At 34.9% G+C, this 16,830-nt stretch overlaps 4 protein-coding genes across 4 annotated transcripts in view; 2 read left to right on the top strand and 2 right to left on the bottom strand.

Annotated features, from left to right (window-relative positions):
* Positions 1-3,523: 3,523 nt before the first annotated feature.
* Positions 3,524-5,908, top strand: LOC131026623 (tyrosine N-monooxygenase-like). Its single transcript, XM_057956538.1, has 3 exons — positions 3,524-4,349; positions 4,531-4,695; positions 5,033-5,908. Exons 1-3 carry the CDS (start codon positions 3,573-3,575, stop codon positions 5,657-5,659), a joined length of 1,569 nt encoding a protein of 522 aa, XP_057812521.1. The 5' UTR covers positions 3,524-3,572; the 3' UTR covers positions 5,660-5,908.
* A 616-nt stretch (positions 5,909-6,524) lies between these two features.
* On the bottom strand, positions 6,525-8,153 carry LOC131024754 (uncharacterized). Its single transcript, XM_057954292.1, has 4 exons — positions 8,150-8,153; positions 7,183-7,504; positions 6,756-6,819; positions 6,525-6,665 (listed from the first exon to the last, which is right to left on the bottom strand). Exons 1-4 carry the CDS (start codon positions 8,151-8,153, stop codon positions 6,609-6,611), a joined length of 447 nt encoding a protein of 148 aa, XP_057810275.1. The 3' UTR covers positions 6,525-6,608.
* Positions 8,154-9,735: 1,582 nt separating this feature from the next.
* LOC131026613 (uncharacterized) overlaps positions 9,736-16,830 on the bottom strand; it is a 29,912-nt gene continuing 22,817 nt past the window's right edge. The window contains exon 10 of the mRNA XM_057956527.1: positions 9,736-9,942. Coding sequence (XP_057812510.1) covers positions 9,870-9,942 — 73 coding nt within the window. The 3' untranslated portion in view covers positions 9,736-9,869. The remainder of the gene's footprint in view (positions 9,943-16,830) is intronic.
* On the top strand, positions 12,195-16,567 carry LOC131026627 (tyrosine N-monooxygenase-like). Its single transcript, XM_057956543.1, has 3 exons — positions 12,195-15,058; positions 15,232-15,396; positions 15,751-16,567. Exons 1-3 carry the CDS (start codon positions 14,282-14,284, stop codon positions 16,297-16,299), a joined length of 1,491 nt encoding a protein of 496 aa, XP_057812526.1. The 5' UTR covers positions 12,195-14,281; the 3' UTR covers positions 16,300-16,567.

The following is a 16,830-nucleotide window of genomic DNA, read 5'->3' as shown; positions in this document are numbered from 1 at the left end:
CTTCGGATTCCTCGAGATCTTCTTCGATTCCGCAGCAGAGTAGCATGGTGGGTGTTGATGATGTCAAGCGTCAAATGATGGATAAGCTCACTTCTGATCGCCTTCATCTACAAATCATTCCCATTGTAGGGATGGGCGGCTCCGGTAAGACCACTCTTGCTAGAACTGCTTATGAAGAACGTCTTATTAAGGAGCGTTTTGATATTTGTGCGTGGGCTACCATCTCTCAAGAATATGTCATTAAAGAAATTTTTGCAGTAGTTCTTCGTCAGTTTAATATAGGAGTTCATGATGATTTGAATGAGGATAAATTAGGAGAAAAGTTGTATAAACATTTTTATGGTAGAAGATATATAATTATAATGGACGATATGTGGAGCATCGATGCATGGGATAGAGTTAGGAATTATTTTCCAAATAACGAAAATGGTAGCAGACTAATGGGTAACAACTAGGCTATCAGATTTGGCTTCTAAATTACCTAACTCTGACATCATTGGGATGAAACTTTTGGATGAGGCTGATAGTTGTGAGCTTCTATGCAAAACTGTGTTTGGGAAAGAAGGGTTGCCCTCTTGAATTGGAGGAAATCGGAAAAGAGATTGGAAAAAGCTGCAAAGGACTTCCATTATTGAGATGATCGTGAAAGATAATATAAATAAATCCCACAAGTCAATCTTCAATAAATTAGTAAACTGTGAAATATTTTGGTGGGATGAGTGAAAGAAAGATTGAGTATAATACTAACATTCAATATGTTATGAATATAATGAATGAAGTGTGATCACGATTTATATGACAAATCGCTAAGAATTATTAGCTACTGTTTAATAATGCATACGAAATTTATATAAGGTTAATGAGTATGAATTATTTTAACATATTTAATGAATTATCAAACGTGCATGTATATTAAAGTAAACTGTAAATAAAAACTTAGCAACTGTCACGATTCTTAATATAACATTTAACAATTCATATAATATGACACTTCGTAAAATAAATCTAAACTGAGAAGTCCCTATATGAATGACAAATTAATTTGTAACTAATACAATATTAATAAATTATGAGAATATATAATGCCTTTTTAAAGTGGTCTAATCGGGGAAGCAGACTATTATAGAATTAAAAGTTCATAAATTGCTTATTAACTGTTTAAAAATTACCATTAAGTTCATTATATGAAATTAATGGGCCACTATTTTCAGCTTGGTTAAGGATTCTTAAAACTTAACAATTTGGAGTACGAATCAAGAATCTGTAATATTGAGAAGATTGGTTTATTCTAAAAATTTAACACTTAACAATTTATATGAATTCTCTTAAAACTTAATTAGGAACTATCACAAAATTCATTTATCTTGCATTCATAGTTCACGATACTGAATTCACCAATATATTTGGAGTACGAATCAAGAAACAGTAATATTGAGAAATCAAATATAGTTTTCAAAATTATTTGGAGTTTTTATCAACAAGAAATTGGAATTAATGGAATAATAAAAATTATGAAGAACAACGCAAATACCTGGGTGATCCATGATTATCTTTGATAAAAAAGTTGTGATGTTGAATGAACGTCTGATGACAGAGGAAAGGGCCGGTCTTGCATGCGGCGGTCGCACTCCAGTGCGACGGGTCCGCCCCGACCCGCGCCCGACCCAACCCGTGCCCAGACCCAAAATCCTGAATCCTAAATTATTACATTTGTTTATAATAATTATTACTTTTAATAAGCATGAAATATACATTTGTTCGCACAAATGTATACTTATATAAATATAGGTATTTACCTTCATTTAATATAAAGTATTATATTTTCTAAACCCTAAATTCTATAAACTAAACCCTAAACCCTGTAAACTAAACCCTAAGCCTAAACACTAAACCCTAATAGGAGTATTTACTTTTAGTAAGCATAAGATATACATTTGGTCGCACAAATATATACTTATATTAATATAAATATTTACCTTCATTAATTCAATATAAAACATTATACATATCAATATACATTTATATGAACAAATGTATATATTATGTTTATTAAAAGTAACAATTATTATATACAAATGTAATAATTAGGAGTATGGATCAAACCCACGCGGGTCAGGGTTCCGGGTCAGGAGGGCGGGTTTGGAGCCGGGATCTCGAAATGAATTAACAGAAACTTCTGAATTTTAGGTCTAAATTTTTCGATGCGAAAATGTACCACTCGTTTTCTATTCCTATCTAAATAGAATTTCAAATTTGATTGATTGGTCTGAATTCAGAAAATTAGGAGTTATTTGCATTAAATTATTGTATATACCACATAAAAACTATTCAATTCATGACGATTATAAGTAGAAAGCTCATATTCTTCGGACATTGATAAACAATTTGTTGGACAATACTCAACACAATTACCACAAAATATACAAATTCCAAAACCAATACTGTAATTAAGTAATCGTTTCTTTCGAATATCCATTTGCAATTTCCAATCTACAACGGGTAAATCTATAGGACATACACGAACACATACTTCACAAGCAATGCATTTTTATCAAATTCAAAGTGGATTCGGCCTCGGAAACGTTCTGATGTAATCAATTTTTCGAAGGGGTATTGAATAGTTACAGGTAAACGATTTGCATGGGACAAGGTAATCACGAAACCTTGACCAATGTACCTGGCAGCTCGTGTCGACCCGTCGCACACCTGTGCGACGGTCGCACCCAATAATTGGCGCATAGGAAATTGTGATTCACGTTTGTAGAAGAGAAATCAACTAAAGCAATCACGTGTTAATGGCTAATCATGAATTATCAAATATTTGGTTTGTTTAGATATGGAAGTAATTTTATTATTAAATCTAGTCAAATCCTTGTAAAACACGATTTGGTTTGTTAAGATTGGTTAAATTACACTAAACTCCTCATACTATATAGACGTGTTTTTTATGTATGAACTTTAAGATGATTTCAAGCCATTGGATCTTGCAGATCAAATGGACAAAAATAGTTCTTATTTTATACACTTAATATTGCTCTTATTATAGCCCCACCCCTAAAATAGATTAACTTAAATATTAAGGCAAAAAATAATTAAAATGAGAGTATTAAATTTTAATTAATTATAGAACAAATAATTCAAAGCCTAATCTCTAATCTTCTCTTCAAAATCCACGCCATCTTCAACAAATACTCGACTTCCATCAACGAGCATCCATCTCCAATCCATTTATATCACAAATCATGTAAAACCATATAAAACCATAGCAAAACACACACTAAATTAAGTAACTAAAATGCCACACATCAATGCTACTTCACAAATAATATTTTTTATAAAAGCAAATGATAATTTGTATAAAATAAACGATACTTTATACAAAAACACATATAACATATTTAACACATTCATGAAAATGACATCCTTAAAACATTTAACATGCAAACGATACATTTCAGATGATCAGTTCAGAAGGATCGAATTAGTCTGGACAGGATTGGCTATAAAAGCCGAAACATTAACTCGTGAAGCTGCAACACAACATTCAATTCAAACCATTGAAATTAACAAACATGAAAATCGAGACAAGACTTCCATCGTTGCTTGCAATATTATATTTTTCAGTTTCCCTAATCTTCTTGAAACTCATATATTCCATCAAGAAAAGATCGACATCCCCACCGCCACCGCTGCCGCCGGGGCCGCCCGCGTACCCGGTCGTGGGCAGCCTGCCGGAGATGCTGTCGAAGAAGCCCGCATTCCGATGGATGCACAATCTCATGCAAAAACTCAACACGGAGATCCTCTGCGTCCGCCTCGGCGGCGTCCACGTCATCGCGGTCGCTTCTCCGGAGCTTTCCAGAGAGATCTTGAAGAAGCACGACGCGGCCTTCGCCTCCCGGCCCGACGCCGTCTCGGCCCGCCTCATCAGCGACGGATACTCGGCGCTGATCCTCTCTCCCGCGGGCGAGCAGTGGAAGAAAATGAGGAGGGTCATGGTGTCGGAGGTGCTGGCGGCGGGCGTGTTCCGACGGTTCCACTCGACGAGACGCGAGGAGGCCGATCACCTCGTGCGGTACGTGTACAGCCGCCGCAACGGGGCGGTGAACGTGAGAGATGCGGCGCGGCATTACTGTGCCAATTTGATCAGGAAGATGGTGTTTGGTGAGAGGTTTTTCGGGGCGGGGATGGACGACGGCGGGCCGGGAAACGAAGAGAGGGAACACGTGGATGGATTGTTCACGATGCTTTCGTATCTCTATGGATTCGCCATAGCCGATTTTGTGCCGTGGTTGGAGGTTTTCGATTTGGATGGGCATAAGAGGATTGTGAGCAACGCCATTAAGAAGGTAAGGAAATAGCATTTGATTTTGATTTTCATATTTTGACGATGAAGCGCAGTCTGTTGGTAAGACGGTTCTCCTCCAATCAATAGGTCGGTGTTCGAGTCGAGTCACCTAGAAGGTTAGAATGTGAGTGTGTTTTTCCTTTCTTTGGGTGTAATAATTTTATTTTATTTTTTAAAAAAAGGTAAGGAAATACCAAGATCCGTTGATCAATGAGAGAATGGAGATGTGGCAGCTAGGGCTCAAGACTCAACAAGATGATATTCTTGATCTTCTGATTAACCTCAAGAGCGAATCGGACGAAACTAAGCCCCTCTTGTCACTTCGAGAGATTAAAGCACAAATTCTTGTAAGTATTTAGTTTAACCTAATTAACTATTTGTTCTTTTTCTTTTTACAATATTTCAATTAAGGGTTGCATTTTACAGAGCTTATACAGGAAAATCAGAAACATTGAACATGGCCGTAAACACTGTTGAACATATAAATAATTTGTTGAACGTTTGGGGCTGGGGATTCGAACTTCTGTTCATGTTCGCGTTGAACATTGAGCGAACAAACGCTCTCCTCCTTTCTCTGTCTATATTTGCATTTCTATAGAACTTTGCCCTCTTTTTCTCAATATTTAAAATTAGATTCTCATAAAAAAGGTGAAATTTGAGTGTAAAATGGTGTTGGTTATACAGGAAATAATGATTGCGACAGTTGATAATCCGTCAAATGCAGCAGAATGGGCATTGGCGGAGATGATCAATCAACCGGATATTTTTGCAAAGGCGTGTGAAGAACTAGACCGAGTTGTAGGCAAGAATAGGCTCGTTGAGGAATCAGATCTGCCTAATTTAAACTATGTGAAAGCTTGTGTGAAAGAGGCATTCAGGCTACATCCACTGGCACCTTTCAATCCGACTCATGTTTCGAGCAAGGATCTTGTGGTGGGTGGCTACCTCATCCCAAAAGGGAGCCATGTGTTGCTCAGTCGCCCCGGCCTGGGGCGAAATCCTAGGGTTTGGGACGAGCCACTTCGTTTCAAGCCCGGGCGTCACATTGTTGATGAGTCCTCAGAAGTGGTGCTTGTTGATCATGAATTGCGCATGTTATCATTCAGTACAGGGAGACGAGGATGTCCCGGCATTGTGCTTGGTTCTACCATAAGCACTATGCTTCTGGCTAGACTTATTCAGGGTTTTAGCTGGAGGCCACCCCTTGGTATGAATAACATTGATTTGGTTGAGTCGGGGCATGACTTGACATTGGCTAAGCCTCTCATTGCTCATGCAACACCTCGATTGGACTCACAAATTTATCTTTAATTCATGTGAAATTAATATATAAATTTTCATATAATTAGGTGAACACATTATTTTCAGGTCAGCTCTAGGGTTTCGTGTTATTTTCGAGGTAGCCTATCGGGTGTTGGGTTATTCAGTCACTGCTATTAGCTCTAGGGTTTTTGTGTTGTTTTTGCTACCGCGTATTAAAATAGTAGCCACAAGATGTGAGGTTATGAATTAAATTTAAGTTAGAAATCGTTATTGATATAAATTTGGTATTTGAATATACTGATTTTATGTATTGAATAATAACGTATGAACTATTGAATAGTATTGCATAAATTAAAGAATAATAAGTTTCCTGTATTATTTTTCTCTAATTGCAATGAAGTAGTATATGAAGTGCGGAAAAAAAATATGAATCTTGGCTCCAAACTCGTGCAAGAAACTCCAAAATGTCAAAACAATATTGAAATGTTTTAGAAGTCATCTCTAGTTTGCAACAATGTTGATATTCAATTAGCAATTCATCTCCAAAAGGAAACACAGCTGTGGTTTTAACTAGGGCTGTATACGAACCGAGCCGAGCCGAATACCTGCAGGCTCGGGCTCGGCTCGTGAAATTTTAGGTAGGCTCGAGTTCGGCTCGAGCTCGAGATCGAGCTTCAAAATGAGCTCGAGCTCGGCTCGACAGAATAATATTAAGTTCGAACTCGATTCGTATTCGGTTCGTTAATTATTCGTTTATCTCGAGCTCGGCTCGATTTTGGAGCTCGATTTCGAATTCGAGCTCGAGTTCGAGCTCGGCTCGAATTTGATCGATTTTGGAGCTCGCTTTCAAATTCGAATTCGAGCTCGATTTCGAATTCAGGCTCGAATTCGAGCTCGGTTCATGTATTAATAATAAATAAAATATGTTATGTTGTCATTCCAAAAATTTCAATCCACAATGCAAAATCACAAAATAAATCCACAAAATGTATCAAAATTACACAATATTTATAAAACATGACATTTGATCTTGAAGCTCCTTGCAAATCTCATCCTACAAATACCAAAAAAATTTAAATTACATGAAAAAAATCACAAATGAGTAATACCAAAAATTAGACAAATTCAAAAGAAATAACTTTACCAATGTTTTCTTCACAAAACTCTCATCAAGACATTGTATATTCTTTGATGTCTTGAGTGTCATCCTGTAGAAAGACATATAGAAAAGTTTAGATATAAGAATATACATGAATAAATGTAAGAAAAAACATCAAAATAAATAATGAAATTCCAAGACTTGAACTAATCTTAGTAATGAAATCCTGCAGCATAAGAAAAATTCCAAGACTTTAACTAATCTATTATATTTAGAATCTAACAAAGGTAGCAACATCAGGTAAAAAATGTGCTGTGAAATACAATAATAAACTGAAAGACAATCGTTTAATAGGATCACTTTTTATCTGATACTAACTCACGAAAACCAAGTCACCCAAGTCTTGTTGCAGTTTACAATCATATCTTAATATCTACAAAGAACAACCCAATACAAAATTACATCAACAGACCTGGGCGCGGATCTTGGAGGGGCCTCAAGGCGGCGGACCTGGGCGCCGATCGGGGAGGGGCGCGGATCTTGGAGGGGCCTCAGGGCGGCGGACCTGGGCGCGGATCTTGGAGGGGCCTCAAGGCGGCGACCTGGGCGCAGTGCGCGGATCGAGGAGGGACTCGGCGCGGCGGAGATGGCAGAATGGGTGGGGCTCGGCAGGGGCCTCAGGCGGCAGACCTGGGCGCGGCGGAGATGGCAGAAGAATGGCTGGGGCGTGGGGGCGCCAGTAACTATAGGATTGGGGAATGAAACCCTAGCTGAAAAAATGAAGTTGTATTTAGCTTATATATGTTATATGTATCTTATATAAACTATAAAAATATACATATATATATTATATATAATATATATATATATTAATAAATTTCAAATTATAACTTCTATTATTAGTTATAACTTATAAAATATATTTTCTCTCCCAAAAAATATTATAAGTTAGGTTTATATAATAAGTATTAATGTATTATACTAAAGCCTAAACATATCTAAAGATGTCTGATTATATATCTTGTATAACAAAAAATTATCTTATATTACAAATTTTAAACTATAATAAGTTATATAAGTATCTTATATTAAACACATATAAGTTATAATTATATAGTATCTTATATAAGTTATAAATTATATAATAGTAAAATTACCAAGTTATATAATAAGTACTATACTAAAGATAACTATATAAGTTATAATTATATAGTATCTTATATTAAATACATCTTTATAAGTTATATAATAAGTACAAAAAATATACAATAAGTTATATTAAATACATCTTTATAAGTTATACATGTATCTTATAAAAGTTATAAATTATATAATAGTAAAATTACCAAGTTATATAATAAGTACTATACTAAAGATAACTATATATACAAAATTATCTTATAAACTATAAAAAGTTATATAAGTATCTTATATGAAACACATCTTTATAAGTTATATAAGTATCTTATAAATTAATTGATTAATTAAGTTGTATTTAGTTTATATAACAAATATCAAACTATAATTAGTACATAGTAATATAAGTTAACATGTTACATGTATCTTATATAGTAAAATAGTAAGTACTACTAAAGATATCTATATATATAAGTTATAATTATATAGTATCTTATATAAGTTATAAATTATATAATAGTAAAATTACCAAGTTATATAATAAGTACTACACTAAAGATAACTATATAAGTTATAATTATATAGTATCTTATATTAAATACATCTTTATAAGTTATATAATAAGTACAAAAAACATACAATAAGTTATATTAAATACATCTTTATAAGTTATACATGTATCTTATATAAGTTATAAATTATATAATAGTAAAATTACAAGTTATATAATAAGTACTATACTAAAGATAACTATATATAAAAAATTATCTTATAAACTATAAAAAGTTATATAAGTATCTTATATGAAACACATCTTTATAAGTTATATAAGTATCTTATAAATTAATTGACTAATTAAGTTGTATTTAGTTTATATAACAAATATCAAACCATAATTAGTACATAGTAATATAAGTTAACATGTTACATGTATCTTATATAGTAAAATAGTAAGTACTACTAAAGATATCTATATAAGTTATAATAATATAGTATCTTATATTAAATACATCTTTATAAGTTATATAATAAGTACAAAAAATATACAATAAGTTATATTAAATACATCTTTATAAGTTATACATGTATCTTATATAAGTTATAAATTAGAGTATATAATAGTAAAATTACAAGTTATATAATAATTACTATACTAAAGATAACTATATATAAAAAATTATCTTATAAACTATAAAAAGTTATATAAGTATCTTATATGAAACACATCTTTATAATTTATAGAAGTATCTTATAAGTTAATTGACTAATTTAGTTGTATTTAGCTTATATAACAAATATTAAAGTATAATTAATAAATAGTAATGTATTAAAGACATCATAACTAATATAACTATTATATAACTAATCTTAACTATTATTCAAAATAAATTATTATAAATTTAGAATAAATTCAATAAATAAAATATATAAAATTAATAATTTAATGAACCTATTCGCGAGCCTATTCGCGAACCTATTCGCGAATAGGTTCACGAACCTGTTCGCGATCCTATTCGCGAACCTATTCGCGAATAGGTTCACGAACCTGTTCGCGATCCTATTCGCGAACCTGTTCGCGAGCCTATTCGCGAATAGGCTCGCGAATAGGTTCGCGAACCTATTCGCGAATAGGTTCGAGCCAAACATATTCGCGAGCTCACAAGCCGAATATGTACAGGCTCGAGTTCGGCTCGATAATTTTATCGAGCTCGGATTCGGGCTCGAGTTCGGCTCGTTAAGAAAACGAACGAATTTCAAACGAGCTTTTTTCGAGCCGAGCTCCGAATAGTTCGCGAGCGGCTTGGTTCGTTTACACCCCTAGTTTTAACCAATGTGTTCTTCTGTTTCAACTGTTGATGAATGTCTACACTTTATCACATATAACTAATCTTCATCTATATGCATAAATGCCATCCCTACTCATACTATATCAGTTGAATCTTTTGGTCAAGAATATACTACTTCAAACATTCTTCTATCCTGCAACGACGTCGTTTCTCAAGATAGAAGTTTACCTTGAAATTACACGGCAACAACGAGAAAAATTATGGCGACGGCTCCATAAGGCCTCTTGTCCACACCAGCTGATACTGACCTGAAGGAAGTAACAACACAACTTCTTATATGTATTTTTTTAAATTTCAATTTTTGAAAATAAAAGTTAAAGATAATGTACACTAATGTTTAATAAATCTTATATTTATAGACGGAGCCAGAAATTAAGTTCCGGGGGGGCTGAAAAAAAATTTGGGCTTCCATATATTTAAGTCATTTTTTACTAAAATACGAGCATAAAAGTAATAATAACGAACAACATTTTCATAGATTATATAGTTTCAATATATTACAAATTAGTTTCAATACATTACAATTTTTTTTTTAACATTTCGTATATTTTAGGTATTTTTTATTAAAAGAAAAACATAATCTAAAGCTACGGAGGTCAATGCGGAGGAGATATGGAATATTCTCCATATCTATGATATATTTTTAATTTCAATTTTTGAAAATAAAAGTTGAAGATAATGTATACTAATACTCCCTCCGTCCCATGAAGCGTGACCCATTTCTTTTCGGCATGGGAATTAAGAAATTGGTATTTTGTGTGTTAAGTGTGGTAGGTGAAAAAGTGAAAAGGTGAATAAAGGGTTAATTTTTTGATATTTTTAGAAACAGATCAAACTTCGTGGGACAAACCAAAAAGAAAAGTGGATCACGTTTCGCGGGACGGATGGAGTATTTAATAAAATTTATTTTTATTAAAGAAATTATTAAAATAATAAATATACTTGTGAAATATGTGAAAACTACGAAGAAAGATAGAGAGAGAAAATAGAAATTGACATTAAATAACTTGCTGTTCAACAAGAAAGACACAAAAGAAAATCACTATTTATCTTACCCAAAGTGAGAATGGTAGCTGTAAAGTGAGAAATTAAAGTTTTCAATAATTCATAATTAATCTCTAATCTTCATTCTCACTCATCTCATATTTCTCTGCAACTCCCAAAACAAGCATGGCAGCAGCTTACGCAACTCTAGTTTCTGCTATGCATATCATAAACAACCTTCACCATCATCCTCGCCCTCCTATTTCTCTCCACATTCAACAAGCTGAGTCTCTCACTCAAAAGATCAATTTCCTGCTCGAATTTGTCGAGGGTTATAACCCCCATCGTGGCTACTCCAAAGAAGCAGATCCATTGGAGTCTCGCATTGCAGATGCAGCTTATGCGGCCGAACACGCCATTGAATCTCATATTTTTGAACACTACACAAATAATGGGCAAAATATGATGAGTTATGATGGCTTGTATGAAGCTCTGGAGAAGGTGATACAAGACATGGCTTCTATCGAAGAGGAGGCCAAGATAATTCAAGTCCAACATCAGCTGCACACTAAGTCAATGCCTTCGGATTCGTCGAGATCTTCTTCGATTCCGCAGCAGAGTGGAATGGTGGGTGCTGAGGATGTCAAGCTTCAAATGATGGATAAGCTCACTTCTGATCGCCTTCATCTACAAATCATTCCCATTGTAGGGATGGGCGGCTCTGGTAAGACCACTCTTGCTAAAACTACTTATGAAGAACGTCTTATTAAGGAGCGTTTTGATATTTGTGCGTGGGCTACCATCTCTCAAGAATATGTCATTAGAGAAATTTTCGCAATACTTCTTCGTCAGTTTAATATAGGAGTTCATGATGATTTGAATGAGGATGAATTAGGAGAAAAGTTGTATAAACATCTTTATGGTAGAAGATATATAATTATAATGGACGATATGTGGAGCATCGATGCATGGGATAGAGTTAGGAATTATTTTCCAAATAACGAAAATGGTAGCAGACTAGTGGTAACAACTAGACTATCAGATTTGGCTTCTAAATTACCTAACTCTGACATCATTGGGATGAAACTTTTGGATGAGGCTGATAGTTGTGAGCTTCTATGCAAAACTGTGTTTGGGAAAGAAGGGTTGCCCTCTTGAATTGGAGGAAATCGGAAAAGAGATTGGAAAAAGCTGCAAAGGACTTCCATTATCAATTGTTGTGGTGAGATGAGTGAAAGATAATATAAATAAATCCCACAAGTCAATCTTCAATAAATTAGTAAACTGTGAAATATTTTGGTGGGATGAGTGAAAGAAAGATTGAATATAATACTAACATTCAATATGTTATGAATATAATGAATGAAGTGTGATCACGATTTATATGACAAATCGCCAAGAATTATTAGCTAGCTACTGTTTAATAATGCATACGAAATTTATATAAGGTTAATGAGTATGAATTATTTTAACATATTTAATGAATTATCAAACGTGTATATTAAAGTAAACTGTAAATAAAAACTTAGCAACTGTCACGATTCTTAATATAACATTTAACAATTCATATAATATGACACTTCGTAAAATAAATCTAAACTGAAAAGTCCCTATATGAATGACAAATTAATTTGTAACTAATACAATATTAATAAATTATGAGAATATATAATGCCTTTTTAAAGTGGTCTAATCGGGGAAGCAGACTATTATAGAATTAAAAGTTCATAAATTGCTTATTAACTGTTTAAAAATTACCATTAAGTTCATTATATGAAATTAATGGGCCACTATTTTCAGCTTGGTTAAGGATTCTTAAAACTTAACAATTTGGAGTACGAATCAAGAATCTGTAATATTGAGAAGATTGGTTTATTCTAAAAATTTAACACTTAACAATTTATATGAATTCTTCTAACAATTCACGATTCTTAAAACTTAATTAGGAACTATCACAAAATTCATTTATCTTGCATTCATAGTTCACGATACTGAATTCACCAATATATTTGGAGTACGAATCAAGAAACAGTAATATTGAGAAATCAAATATAGTTTTCAAAATTATTTGGAGTTTTTATCAACAAGAAATTGGAATTAATGGAATAATAAAAATTATGAAGAACAACGCAAATACCTGGGTGATCCATGATTATCTTTGATAAAAAAGTTGTGATGTTGAATGAACGTCTGATGACAGAGGAAAGGGCCGGTCTTGCATGCGGCGGTCGCACTCCAGTGCGACGGGTCCGCCCCGACCCGCGCCCGATCCGACCCGTGCCCAGATCCAAAATCCTGAATCCTAAATTATTACATTTGTTTATAATAATTATTATTACTTTTAATAAGCATGAAATAACATTTGTTCGCACAAATGTATACTTATATAAATATAGGTATTTACCTTCAGTTAATATTAAGTATTATATTTTCTAAACCCTAAATTCTATAAACTAAACCCTAAACCCTGTAAACTAAACCCTAAGCCTGAACACTAAACCCTAATAGGAGTATGTACTTTAATTTAATAAGCATAAGATATACATTTGGTCGCACAAATATATACTTATATTAATATAAATATTTACCTTCATTCAATATAAAATATTATACATATCAATATACATTTATATGAACAAATGTATATATTATGTTTATTAAAAGTAACAATTATTATAAACAAATGTAATAATTAGGAGTATGGGTCAAACCCACGTGAGTCAGGGTCTGGGTCAGGAGGGCGGGTTTGGAGCCGGGTAGACCCGTCGCACACCTGTGCGACGGTCGGCGCAGAGGAAATTGTGATTCACGTTTGTAGAAGAGAAATCAACTAAAGCAATAACGTGTTAATGGCTAATCATGAATTATCAAATATTTGGTTTGTCAAGATATGGAAGTAATTTTATTATTAAATCTAGTCAAATCCCTGTAAAACACGATTTGGTTTGTTAAGATTGGTTAAATTACACTAAACTCCTCATACTATATAGACGTGTTTTTGATGTATGAATTTTAAGATGATTTCAAGCCATTGGATCTTGCAGATCAAATGGACAAAAATAGTTCGTATTTTATACACTTAATATTGCTCTTATTATAGCCCCACCCCTAAAATAGATTAACTTAAATATTAAGGCAAAAAATAATTAAAATAAGATTATTAAGTTTTAATTAATTATAGAACAAATAATTCAAAGCCTAATCTCTAATCTTCTCTTCAAAATCCACGCCATCTTCAACAAATACTCTACTTCCATCCACGAGCATCCATCTCCAATCCATTTATATCACAAATCATGTAAAACCATAGCAAAACACACACTAAATTAAGTAACTAAAATGCCACACATCAATGCTACTTCACAAATAATATTTTTTATAAAAGCAAATGATAATTTGTATAAAATAAACGATACTTTATACAAAAACACATATAACACATTTAACACATTCATGAAAATGACATCATTAAAACATTTAACATGCAAACGATACATTTCAGAAGGATCGACTTAGTCTGGACAGGATTGGCTATAAAAGCCGAAACATTAACTCGTGAAGCTGCAACACAACATTCAATTCAAACCATTGAAATTAACAAACATGAAAATCGAAACAAGACTTCCATCGTTGCTTGCAATATTATATTTTTCAGTTTCCCTAATCTTCTTGAAACTCATATATTCCATCAAGAAAAGATCGACAGCGCCACCGCCACCGCTGCCGCCGGGGCCGCCCGCGTACCCGGTCGTCGGCAGCCTGCCGGAGATGCTGTCGAAGAAGCCCGCATTCCGATGGATGCACAATCTCATGCAAAAACTCAACACGGAGATCCTCTGCGTCCGCCTCGGCGGCGTCCACGTCATCGCGGTCGCTTCTCCGGAGCTTTCCAGAGAGTTCCTGAAGAAGCACGACGCGGCCTTCGCCTCCCGGCCCGACGCCGTCTCGGCCCGCCTCATCAGCGACGGATACTCGGCGGTGATCCTCTCTCCCGCGGGCGAGCAGTGGAAGAAAATGAGGAGGGTCATGGTGTCGGAGGTGCTGTCGACGGCCGTGTTCCGACGGCTCCACTCGACGAGACGCGAGGAAGCCGATCACCTCGTGCGGTACGTGTACAGCCGCCGCAACGGGGCGGTGAACGTGAGAGATGCGGCGCGGCATTACTGCGCCAATTTGATCAGGAAGATGGTGTTTGGTGAGAGGTTTTTCGGGGCGGGGATGGACGACGGAGGGCCGGGAAACGAAGAGAGGGAACACGTCGATGGATTGTTCACGATGCTTTCGTATCTCTATGGATTCGCCATAGCCGATTTTGTGCCGTGGTTGGAGGTTTTCGATTTGGATGGGCATAAGAGGATTGTGAGCAACGCCATTAAGAAGGTAAGGAAATAGCATTTCATTTTTATTTTCATATTTTGACGATGAAGCGCAGTCTGTTGGTAAGACGCTTCTCCTCCAATCAATAGGTCGGGGGTTCGAGTCACCTAGAAGGCTGGAGTGTGAGTGTGTTTTTCCTTTCTTTGGGTGTAACAATATATATATTTTTTAAAAAGGTAAAGAAATACCAAGATCCGTTGATCAATGAGAGAATGGAGATGTGGCAGCTAGGGCTCAAGACTCAACAAGATGATAATCTTGATCTTCTGATTAACCTCAAGAGCGAATCGGACGAAACTAAGCCCCTCTTGTCACTTCGAGAGATTAAAGCACAAATTCTTGTAAGTATTTAGTTTAACCTAATTATCTATTTGTTCTTTTTCTTTTTACAATATTTCAATTAAGGGTTGCATTCTACGGAAACAGAGCTTATACAGGAAAATCAGAAACATTGAACATGGCAGTAAATGCTGTTGAACGTATAAATAATTTGTTGAACGTTTGGGGCTGGGGATTCGAACTTCTATTCAGGTTCAACACAATTCCGCGTTGAACATTGAGCGAACAAACGCTCTCCTCCTTTCTCTGTCTATATTTGCATTTCTATAGAACGTTGCCCTCTTTTTCTCAATATTTAAAATTAGATTCTCATAAAAAAGGTGAAATTTGAGTGTAAAATGGTGTTGGTTATACAGGAAATAATGATTGCGACAGTTGATAATCCGTCAAATGCAGCAGAATGGGCATTGGCGGAGATGATCAATCAACCGGATATTTTTGCAAAGGCGTGTGAAGAACTAGACCGAGTTGTAGGCAAGAATAGGCTCGTTGAGGAATCAGATCTGCCTAATTTAAACTATGTGAAGGCTTGTGTGAAAGAGGCATTCAGGCTACATCCACTGGCACCTTTCAATCCGACTCATGTTTCGAGCAAAGATCTTGTGGTGGGTGGCTACCTCATCCCAAAAGGGAGCCATGTGTTGCTCAGTCGCCCCGGCCTGGGGCGAAATCCTAGGGTTTGGGACGAGCCACTTCGTTTCAAGCCCGGGCGTCACATTGTTGATGAGTCCTCAGAAGTGGTGCTTGTGGATCATGAATTGCGCATGTTATCATTCAGTACAGGGAGACGAGGATGTCCCGGCATTGTGCTTGGTTCTACCATAAGCACTATGCTTCTGGCTAGACTTATTCAGGGTTTTAGCTGGAGGCCACCCCTTGGTATGAATAACATTGATTTGGTTTAGTCGGGGCATGACTTGACATTGGCTAAGCCTCTCATTGCTCAGGCAACACCTCGATTGGACTCACAAATTTATCTTTAATTCATGTGAAGTTAATATATAAATTTTCATATAATCAGGTGAACACATTATTTTCAGGTCAGTTCTAGGGTTTCGTGTTATTTTCGAGGCAGCCTATCGGGTGTTGGGTTATTCAGTTACGGCTATCAGCTCTAGGGTTTTTGTGTTATTTTTGCTACCGCATATTAAAATAGTAGCCACAAGATGTGAGGTTATGAATTAAATTTAAGTTAGAAATCGTTATTGATATAAATTTGGTATTTGAATATACTGATTTTATGTATTGAATAAGAATGTATGAACTATTGAATAGTATTGCATAAATTAAAGAATAATAAGTTTCCTGTATTATTTTTCTCTAACTGCAATAAAGTAGTATATGAAGTACGGAAAAAAATATATGAATCTCGGCTCCAAAGTCGTGCAAGAAACTCCAAAATGTCAAAACAATATTGAAATGTTTAAGAATTAATC

The sequence above is a fragment of the Salvia miltiorrhiza genome, chromosome 5 (assembly GCF_028751815.1).
Source record: "Salvia miltiorrhiza cultivar Shanhuang (shh) chromosome 5, IMPLAD_Smil_shh, whole genome shotgun sequence".
In the NCBI taxonomy this organism is placed as follows: Eukaryota; Viridiplantae; Streptophyta; class Magnoliopsida; order Lamiales; family Lamiaceae; genus Salvia; species Salvia miltiorrhiza.
This window is presented reverse-complemented; position numbering and strand designations above follow the sequence as displayed.

What these genes read in the sequence shown, in the direction of transcription:
- LOC131024754 (XM_057954292.1), bottom strand. An exon ending in CCTCCAAGATCCGCGCCCAG is followed by an intron (nt 6,820 to 7,182) that starts GTCTGTTGATGT and finishes GTCTTTCTACAG; the next exon opens with GATGACACTCAAGACATCAA. An exon ending in GTTTTGTGAAGAAAACATTG is followed by an intron (nt 6,666 to 6,755) that starts GTAAAGTTATTT and finishes TGGTATTTGTAG; the next exon opens with GATGAGATTTGCAAGGAGCT.
- LOC131026627 (XM_057956543.1), top strand. Translation starts at nt 14,282, where the DNA reads ATGAAAATCGAAACAAGACTTCCATCGTTGCTTGCAATATTATATTTT. An exon ending in TGAGCAACGCCATTAAGAAG is followed by an intron (nt 15,059 to 15,231) that starts GTAAGGAAATAG and finishes TTTTTTAAAAAG; the next exon opens with GTAAAGAAATACCAAGATCC. An exon ending in AGATTAAAGCACAAATTCTT is followed by an intron (nt 15,397 to 15,750) that starts GTAAGTATTTAG and finishes TTGGTTATACAG; the next exon opens with GAAATAATGATTGCGACAGT.
- LOC131026623 (XM_057956538.1), top strand. Translation starts at nt 3,573, where the DNA reads ATGAAAATCGAGACAAGACTTCCATCGTTGCTTGCAATATTATATTTT. An exon ending in TGAGCAACGCCATTAAGAAG is followed by an intron (nt 4,350 to 4,530) that starts GTAAGGAAATAG and finishes TTTTAAAAAAAG; the next exon opens with GTAAGGAAATACCAAGATCC. An exon ending in AGATTAAAGCACAAATTCTT is followed by an intron (nt 4,696 to 5,032) that starts GTAAGTATTTAG and finishes TTGGTTATACAG; the next exon opens with GAAATAATGATTGCGACAGT.